General features: G+C 45.0%; 1 protein-coding gene across 2 annotated transcripts in view; it reads right to left on the reverse strand.

Moving 5' to 3' along the window:
* Positions 1-10,311, reverse strand: part of ISY1 (ISY1 spliceosome associated protein) — a 34,114-nt gene extending 23,803 nt beyond the window's left edge. Inside the window, exons 1-3 of one of the 2 annotated variants that reach the window (XM_072989702.2) lie at positions 10,140-10,311; positions 7,956-7,978; positions 7,486-7,537 (exon numbers count right to left, since the gene is read on the reverse strand). In XM_072989702.2, the coding sequence (XP_072845803.1) occupies positions 7,486-7,537; positions 7,956-7,978; positions 10,140-10,142 (78 nt within the window). In that variant the 5' untranslated portion in view covers positions 10,143-10,311. The remainder of the gene's footprint in view (positions 1-7,485; positions 7,538-7,955; positions 7,979-10,139) is intronic. The other variant, XM_072989703.2, reaches the window with a different exon arrangement.

Genomic DNA, 10,311 nt, shown 5'->3' on the forward strand with positions numbered 1-10,311 from the left:
AACCTTAGTGCAAAGAATGAAAGCTAACATGACTAGATGGGTTAAACCAGAAGACAAATCTAAAGAACAAGTCATGGAGGCGTTTGTGTTGGAACATTTGGTGACGACTTTGAGCGGGAATCTGAAAGGGTGGGTGCAGAAGAATAACCCGAAGCAGTTGGAAGAAGCCATCAAGCTGATCGAAGACTATTGCGCCTCAGAAGAAGCAATCAAAGAAGGTCCCGCCTTCTCAGGGGAACGCGGGAGACCTCGTGAGAAGGCGGGGACGCAGACACAAGGCGGCGGAGTGAAGAGAGGGATGGACGTGCCAGGAGGAGCTCGTCCTCGCGGGCGCCCCTTCGAACCTATGGGGCCGAAGCCAGTGCGCCCAGTTACAGTGGACGACCGCGTGTTTGGGGGGCTTGTGTGTTACGGCTGCGGGACCCCGGGCCACGTGCGTCGGGATTGCCCTGGGACAGACTGCTCTTGGGTAGGCGGATCGAATAATACCCAAGAGAAATCTGGGAAACAAGTAGGTTGGGAGGTGGTTGCATGGGTGAATGGGGAGAAGAAACAGGCGCTAATTGATACAGGATGCGGCAGAACCTTGGTACGGGACATAAAATTAGAAGGGGTGGAAGAAGGGTTTACAGTGAAGTGCATACACGGAGACTCTAAGACCTATAAGACGACGTGGGCCGAAGTTAAAGTCGGAGAGGAGAAACGGAAAATGAAAGTGGGGATTGTTCCAGGACTTTCGAGAGAAATGTTGTTGGGAAGAGACTGGGTGGGTGATAGAACATTAGCCGAATGTAAAGAAGTGATGCAAGGAGACTGTGTTAAAATTGAAGTGGGAGATGATTTCTTGCAGGAGACAACACGCGACCACATGCGTATGTTGCAACAAGATGACGCCACGCTACAAGAACACCTGCGAGCCGCGCGTGAGGTGGGCGAAGTAGCTGGGGGAAAAGAGGGGATGATTTTGGACAATGGGCTATTGTATAATGTGACAGAAAAAGGGGAAAGGAGGTTGGTGGTTCCACAGAAATGGCGTATGGCGATTTTACATTTGGCCCATGATATTCCTATGGCGGGGCATCTAGCATATGATAAGATGAAACCCAGGATTGAACAACGGTTTTGGTGGCCAGGAATGGGGAAAGAAATAGAAAGTTATTGTCAGACATGCCCAGAGTGCCAGAAAACTCAAGCCAAACCCAGACCAGGAGCTCCCTTAGTACCCATGCCCCTAGTGGATCAGCCCTTCCAGAGAATAGGGGTGGACATTGTGGGGCCCCTTCTCAAGTCGGCGGGGGGCCACACACACATTCTGGTTATTATAGACTATGCTACCAGGTATCCAGAAGCAGTGCCCTTGCGGTCCACAACATCTAAGGTGTTAGCTCGGGAATTGTTACAAGTCTTTACCCGGCTGGGCTTTCCAAAGGAAATCTTGACAGATCAAGGCACCAACTTCATGGGACAAACCTTGAAGGAAATGTGGGGATTATTGGGAGTAAAACCCCTCCATACAGCAGTCTATCATCCTCAGACTAATGGATTAGTGGAGAGATTTAATAAAACACTTAAAGGGATGCTGAGGAAGTTAGTGATGGAGAAACCGAAAAGGTGGCACCTGCTAGTAGCGCCATTAATGTTCGCAGTGAGGGAAGTTCCACAGGCATCCACGGGATTTACTCCTTTCGAGATGATGTATGGTTGGAACCCCAGAGGTATACTAGATTTGGTCAAAGAGAAATGGGAGAGTGGGAGAGATGAGGTACAAACGAACGTTAAACATGTCATAGAGATGAGAGAACATTTGAAGTTAGTAGCCTCCTTGGCGAGGGAAAATTTGGGAAAGGCCCAAGAAGGGCAGAAACGGAGATATGACGCCAAAGTTAAAGCAAGACAATTCGAACCGGGACAAAAGGTTTTGTTATTGATGCCAGCAGCTTCATCAAAGCTATTCGCCACTTGGCAAGGGCCTTATAAGGTGTTGAGAAAGATAGGAGAAGTGGATTATGAGATCTGGATGCCTGACAAAGTTAAAAAGAAAGGCATCTTTCATGTAAATTTGTTAAAGGAGTGGAAGGAGAGAGAAGCATTATGGGGGGAAGTAAAGGACGAAGAATTTGGCCCGGAAACGAAGGATTTTTTGCGTCAAGGAGTAGAATTAGATTTGGGAGAAGAGTTAACTGCGGAGCAAGAGAGGCAGATGAGAGAGATAGAACACCGATACAAGGAAGTTTTCTCAGGAAAACCGGGTAACACCACGTTAGTCGAACATGCAATCAACACGCAACCACAGGTCATAGTCAGATCAGGAAGTAGGAGCTGGCCTAGACACCTGAGGGAGACTATTAATAAAGAGATAGAAGAGATGCTGCAGCTGGGCGTGATTGAGCCATCTTATAGCCCTTGGAGGAGTTATCCGGTAGTGGTACCAAAACCAGATGGGAGTGTCAGGCTGTGCATCGATTATCGCAGGTTAAATGAAGTGTCCAAATTCGATGCTTACCCGATGCCAAGAATTGATGACTTACTAGAACGGTTGGGAGGGGCGGAGTACCTCACCTCATTAGACCTGACCAAGGGATATTGGCAGATACCCTTGAGGCCAGAAGATAAAGAAAAGACAGCATTTGTAACACCTAAGGGCCTTTACCAATTCTCGCGTATGCCCTTCGGGTTGCATGGGGCAGCGGCGACGTTTCAACGACTGATGGATAAAGTGTTAGCCCCCGTAAAAGATTTTGCCGGAGCTTATATTGATGACATACTCATATATAGTAAAAGCTGGGAGGAGCATTTAGAGCATCTGGAGAAGGTGCTACAGGTGTTGCAGGAGGCTCATCTGAAAGTTAATCCGACCAAGTGCAAAGTGGCGCGTAGAGGGGTGAAATTCTTGGGGTTTCAAGTAAAACAAGGTAGAATACAACCGGTGTCAGACAAAATCGACCAAGTGACTGCTTGGCCCGTGCCCAGGACAAAAAAGGAAGTACAGAGATTTTTAGGGCTAGCAGGTTATTACAGGCAGTTCGTTCCCAACTTTGCCCATATTGCGGCTCCCCTAAGCGACTTGACCAGAAAGAAGAAGGCAAAAATAGTTCATTGGGGAGAAAAGGAGACCGAAGCTTTTGAGGAATTGAAACAGATACTAGCTGAATTGCCCAGTAGATATGCTCCAGATTTTTCCAGGCCTTTCATAGTTCAGACTGATGCTTCAGACCGAGGAGTGGGAGCAGTGTTATCACAAGAGAAGGACGAGGTAGAATTTCCAGTAATGTATTTAAGTAAGAAACTTACCCCTAGAGAGCAGAAGTATTCAACTATTGAAAAGGAGGCTTTTGCGGTTAAATGGGCTATACAGGCTTTAAGGTATTACTTGTTAGGAGCACCCTTTACGCTCATCACAGACCATGCCCCATTACAATGGTTAAACAGGATGAAGGATGTGAATCCCAGGTTGACCAGGTGGTACCTAAGTTTACAACCATTTACCTTCACAGTGAAATATCGTAAGGGAAGTGCCCATGCTAATGCGGATTACTTTTCCCGACAGGGAGAGATGCTACAGCAAACCGAAGAGAGGACGGCCCACTCCTCAGGGGGGGCGTGTGAGCGAAGGAAGGAAAGTGAGCCGTCCTCACAAGTGTCAACAGAAGAAGGAGGCGGAGGATGCGCTGTGGGAGAATTGATAAAACTAGATGAGGAAGAAGGGGGCGTCAATAAAGCCATAGAGGTGTTCCTAGCGGAGAGGACGAGAGACTGGGGGGAGGAGTCGAGCGAGTGGAGATGGGATGAGGTTATAAAGGAGGGGAAGGAAGAAAGGGGAACAGACAGAGAAAAGGAGGAAAAGGGCACCCAAACGAGAGAGACAGGAGCAGAGAGGGAAAGAATCGCGACTCTGGTTAAGAACTTTCCCAACCTTATGAAAGAAGACGGCTTGCTGCCTCTGCCTAAAGAGTTGAGTCAGGCGGGAGTCCGTGAGTCCAAAGAGGGATGGAAACCGGGAGGGGGTATGGCTTTTCGCCCTACGATGGACAAGGCAACCCCTGGTGGTGTCAGCCCTTACCTACCCAGATTGGAGGGGTCGACCGTGGTCCATCCCTGTTGCAGGACTACCTGCTCAGTTCTGACTGCGTCGGTCGCGAACCCGAACGCAACCGTTCGTTTTGGGGTGAGGAAACAATGAAACATAAAGATGTGGCGCCTGGGACTAAACCCAAGAAGTATAACTTGTTAACAGACGAAGAGTTGCCGGACCCATTCGGTCCAGAGTTATCTGATGTTAAAGTTAATAAAACCAATCCGTTTTTGACTGTTACATCGACTCCGGCTATTATTCCCGCCGATTCCCTTGGTCCGCCCTCTTCAGGAAAAGAACCCAATCACAGTCCCTGATCTGGGCCTATTATTTGTACTCAGACTTTTGTAAATAAAATAATCCTATTGATTTTCATTTGTTGAAGTGGTTCAAGTTGTCATTAAAAAAAAGAATTGAAAAAACAAAGAATGGTGCAGAAAGGGGGCCAGTAGAGAGAAGGTCTATTTTTGTATTTAATCCAGTCCCTCGATGAATTGTCCATAACCAGGTTAGTAATATGTCACATATACTTAGCTTTCAAAAAAAATTAGTGAGGCAACTTGCAAACAGACTAGACTCATCTACCTGGTATTCGATAGCAGTGACCCCCAAATTTGGGTAACCCAGATGTTCTTTGCCTGCAGTTCCCAGAGGTCTTCACTACCAGCTGTGCTGGTTGGCGTTTCTGGGAGCTGCAGTCCAAGTACACTCAGGTTACTCAAGGCTGGAAACCACTGTTCTATAGGAAACTACCATATTTTTATGTTTATAAGATGACCCAATGTATAAGATGACTACCCCCTTTTTAACCCCCAAATTAGAAAATTTGAAAATCTGCACAATCGCACCCCTTTGCTCCTGGTACCCTTTAACGGCTGCTTTACCCACTTCCTAAGCCCCGCGAGGCAGGGAAAAGCAGCTGCCTTCCGTGTATAAAACGACCCTCAATTTTTTGGCTTATTTTTAAAGTGTCATTTTATACACGGAAAAATACTGTATATCCCATAATAATTAACCTTTATAACTCTGAAGTGGTAGGGATATGGAATACATAATCAACTTTTAAACAACGTAATCCCAGGCCTGTATCCATCAGTCAGTTGACAAGTAGCAACTTTGTTAACTCATTTCATTCCACACATTCAGAGGAACTGAATGTGTGGAATGAAATAAAGTTAATTTTGGGAATGATGATCAACTTAATAGCAGCCACTTTGCCTAACTTGGTTAGTTCCACCCCACAATTTATTTTCAGCTTGAAGTTCAAGCATATCAGATTTAACATATGGCTATGTATAGTAACTCTGAGGTATACAAGCACAGTAAAATTAACAGGTATACAGTAACTATAGGGAAGTAGTCTCTTTGAGCCAAATTTAAATTATGACTTAATATATGTGACTTGTGCACATGGATTCTGACTCAGGCATGGATAATTTTTTTTATTTATTTAAAATATTTTTACCCCACTCTTATCCTTACAAAGGACCCAAGACAGCATACATCGTTAAAAAGAAAAAATTTAAAACCAAAACCAGTAAGTATACAAATTCTTTAAAAGAATTTTTAAAATATTATATTAAAACAGTAAATAAAATCAATACTAAAAACACAGTTAAAAGCAACAAGGCACAACAATCTATTTAAACAGATCCTGCTACATAATTATTTACTAAGGGAAAGTCCTCTTGAGGGAAAGTCTTCGCCTGATATGGAAGGCGAGCACAGACGTGGACAGATTTGCTTCCTGTGGGAAGGCGTTCCAGAATCTGGGATCAGCTAGGCCTTCTCCTATGTCCCCATCAAATGCAACTATCAGTGGGGTGAGATCAAGAGAAAGGCCACCCCTGTCAATCTCAATACCTGGGCAGGCTCATAAAAAGAGACAAGGTCCCTGAGATAGCTTGGACCCAAGCTGTTCAGGAATTTATAGGTTAAAGTAGCCATTAAGAAGTGACCAAAATTAATACCTATAATAAGAATAAGAATTAACAAGCCTTTCCTGACATTCATTTATTTGTGCTGTTTTCATGTGCTTCAGCCTATTATCATCTTTTATTTCTAACTGGTGCACAGTTTGCTCCACTTATTTAAAAGACTCTTTCAGCTGAACCCCATCTTAGATTACTATGTTTCAGTCATCTGACAATACACAATGGTGCCTCGCATAGCGATTGCTTCATATAGCGATGAAGATTTTGCGATCAGTTTGCTATGTTCCCTATGGGGGAATTTTGCTTTGTGATGATCAGTTCCCTGCTTGGGGAACCGATCATGGCAAAGCAATGCTTTTTAAACAGTTGATCGGCGCCGCATGCTACCCCCCCAAGAGCTCGTGCATAAATATGGGATGGCGGGAGGGGGGAGCAGGGGCACTCCGGATTGGCGCCTCGGGAGGAAGGAGGGGCGAAGGGCCTGGCCCTGATCCCCGCGCATATCCCTGGGGCGCCGAGCCAGAGAGCCATCACGGCGGGAGGCACTGCAAAGGAGGAGGTGCCCGCCCAGGACCAGGGTGGCAGGAGCTGGACGGTATGCCAGAGACCCCCTCCTCGCCCTGTCTGCGCCAAGGAGACTGGGCGTCCGGGGTTGGCTGGCTGGCGGTGGGTGGCGCGCCCCTTCCAGCTCTAGGTGGCTGCCTGCCTCCGAGCCCTCCTCCCGCCGCTCGCCGTCCAAGTCGGATAAACTCTGGAGACCTTCCTTGCGGCGCCCTGGGAGCGCGGTCATGCCCACGTTGACTGGCCGGGCACCGCGGGCAGGAGGGGGGTGGAGGCAGAGGCCGGAGCCGAGCGCCTTGGACAGCTGATGCCCTGTCTGCGGGGCCGACCCTGGAAAGGCTCGCTGGGTTTGCCCAGCGGCTGCCCAGGCGGTGGGCCGGACACGTCCCGCCCCTCCGGTCTGCGCCCCGGTGGAATTTCGCTTTGCCATGATTGGTTCCCTGCTTGGGGAACTGATTATCGCAAAGCAATGCTTTTTTAACAGCTGATCGGCAGTTTCAAAATGGCCACCCGCTGTTTTCTGGGACGGATTCCTCACTTAAGAGGCAGCGAAAATGGCTGCGCTATGGAGGATCTTCACTGAACAGTGAGTCTGAAGCCCCTAGGAACGCATTAATCGCGTTTTAATGCATTTCTATGGGCTTTTTATTTTCGCATTGTGACCTTTTCGTTTAGCAGCGATTTCGCTGGAACGAATTAACGTCGCAATGCGAGGCACCATTGTACATACCTCCTGGATTAAAACCTTAGTATTATTACTTAGATAAGAGCTATTGTGTTGAAAGGGCAATATCTGAGGAAAGAAAGATGTCAGCCACATTAGGGCTTACAATGAATTGAAATTCAAAGCAATCTATTTCAAAATTTGTAACAAGAGGTCCCATGGCACTTTACATATAAACACATTGCTGTAGTTACCTTAACCTTTCCTTCTTCTAACTGAGCTTGGCGAAATCTTGCCAAGGCCGTCCTAAAAAAAGGGGGGGATAAACATCCATTAGTTTATGTGGTTGACATTTCTGAGAGCTCATGGGAATCAGATCCCATCTAAAATATGTAGCATTATGTAAGATGTAACATCCCTGTTTCCAACATATTCATGATGGTTTCTATAATTATGATACCAAGCATTGAAAGAACCAGATTTGATTAACCTGAGAAATAGAAAAGCAGATCAAATTCATGTACAGTATGTGAAGAAATAATAGTTATACACTATTTTCTCGGCACAAAATGTGAGCAATAAACAGAGAAAGAGAATACCAACACTATTATACTATAAATGGAAGAAATGCCATATGGCACTTCTTAGTTATCAAAGGGTTCTTCCATGCAAAACAAAGATATCAATAGCTTTAAAAATTCTCAGCAACAGAAGCAGTACTTACATGGCCTTCTCTGCATTTCGGGCCTAGGGGGAGAAAAGAGAACAGGAGAAAGTTTTTTGTTTCATAGAGCATTACTGTGGTATTTGGCCACAGTTGAAATACTGGTCTGAATTCAGGATTTATGATTGCAGTGGTTGTACAGTTTCATTAAATTCAATTTGAAAGTGGTTGTAAATAAGCTCCCTGTGAACAGCAGGTTGGTCATCAGCTGGGGGGCTGGTTCAGTGATTTTTAATACCAGTGCATCCCAGAACCCAGCAGTACACAACCTGATAGGCTACAGAGGTAGCCAAGTTAGTCTGTGTAAGCACATCAGGCAAAATCCAAAGAAATAAAACAAAATAAGATAAAAACAAACTGCCTTTTCAGCAGCTGCCCCCAGACTACGGAATGCCGTCCCAACTAAGATTCATCTGGCGCCAACGCTGATGACATTTCGGCACCAGGACAAAACCTTCTTGTTCCAGAAGGCTTTTAATTGAAATAATATCAGCTGTGGGTCCTGATGGCAATTTTTAGAGTATATATTTTAATGGCATTTTAATTGTTTTATCTTTTTATTGTATTTTAAATGTTGTAAGCTGCCCAGAGACCTTTGGGTAGTGTGGGCGGCATATAAGTTAAATAAATAAATAAATAAAACCATATGGCATCTTAAAGACTAACAATTATATTTTAATGTGAGTTTTTGTGGATCACTTCCATTTCTTCAGATATATGGAATTCTATATTTCATTTTATTCCAAATGTCTGAAGAAGTGGATATAATCCATGAAAGCTCACATTAAAATACAATAGTCTTTAAGGTGCCACGTGTTTTTGTTTTGTTTTCTTTGGATTTTGCCTAATATATATGTAAATGTTTCTGGTGTCCCCTTTGCTTGTACAAAATCATGCCAACAGGATTTTGCTCAGAATAAGATCAGATGAAAACAGATGTCAGAGGCCACTGTCAACTGCTTATTTACAACAGTAACAATTATATTTTAGCTAAAGTTTCTGACTTCTATGCATGGTTATTCAAATCCAATTTTGTGGATGTAAGCAGCTTATGTGTTGAACTGCAACTTCTGGAAGAAAGTGTATCACAACAATTTCACCCACTGAGAGCGCAAAACTTCCTACATGACTTGTTCACTATTTGCAGCCAAAAGACTACCAGTGTAACTGTCTTCAGTTACAACTGTCAGCACCCAATCTAACAATGAATCACATCAACAAAATGGCACTGAAAGAAGTTCCTTGGTTGGTTGTTTTATTTCTATTTGAGAACTAGCACAGGAATGAAGTAACAGCACGCATTCCAATTTTTTGGATAGGCAATGGAAGTGACTATTATTGTGGCATTAAAGCTCAGCCAATAACAACAATAACTTTGAATAAAGCTTCCATTGTCTTACTCAATTGCTTCAATGCAATTAGTTATCTATTCAGAATTAAACTGCACTTTAGATATTTATATGCCACATGAAGAACATCTACTGAATTCCTGGCAACCATTTATTTATTATAAATAATTTTCTCCTACTGTTCCGCTCTGATTTAACAAGTTATCTGTCTCGATCTTCTTCAACATGCCTAACCTAACCAAGCCCACCTCTACAACACAAGAGTTGCAGCACCTTAAAGACTGTGTCAATTTTCGAGGACTGTAGTTCAATGTGTTCGAGGAAATAGGCTATAATCCACTTGATTAAATCTATTCCTCTTCCAAATGCCACAACTTTTTTTGTTCTATTCCCAAATAATCCACTGTTTGCAATAATCCACAGGGGCCTACAAGACTGTTAAAAATAATAAAAGTCCACGGGTTTTTTTTTAATTGCAAGACTAGGAAACTCCGCGAGTTCTCTCTTTAGCTCCCGCAATGTATTTTCCCTCCTTCCTCCCTCCCGAGTAGACGAAATTCATTTATTTTTCGAGTGAACGGGACGTGACCCCTCCAGAGCCAGTTCTACAGGGTCCCAGATCCGAAGCCGTCTGAACTGGGAGTTTAGGGCATCTCTAAACCAAGCCCACCTGCCATGCGGTCTCTTCCCCTTTCCCGCGCTCCCCCAGCACACAAGGGCGAGCTTATCCATACACAGACGAAGGACTGGGCAAGGTTTCAACGCCCGGAACCTGAGGGGGGGGGGGTTTGGGGGGGAGGAGAGGAAGCACCTCCTCACCCTCCCGCTCACTCACCATAGCGACCACGGTCTAAGGAACACCACCCTCGGCCGAAACCAGCGAACAAACTGGAAAGCGTTCTTCCAATGTGCACGACCCGGAAGTGAATGTGGGGTTTTTTTTAAAGCATGTGTAGCACGCCCTGGGCTTCAGTCTGACCGCGTCGCTAGCTTGACTTCCGGCGTTC

This window comes from Pogona vitticeps, chromosome 2, assembly GCF_051106095.1.
Source record: "Pogona vitticeps strain Pit_001003342236 chromosome 2, PviZW2.1, whole genome shotgun sequence".
Lineage (NCBI taxonomy): Eukaryota > Metazoa > Chordata > Lepidosauria > Squamata > Agamidae > Pogona > Pogona vitticeps.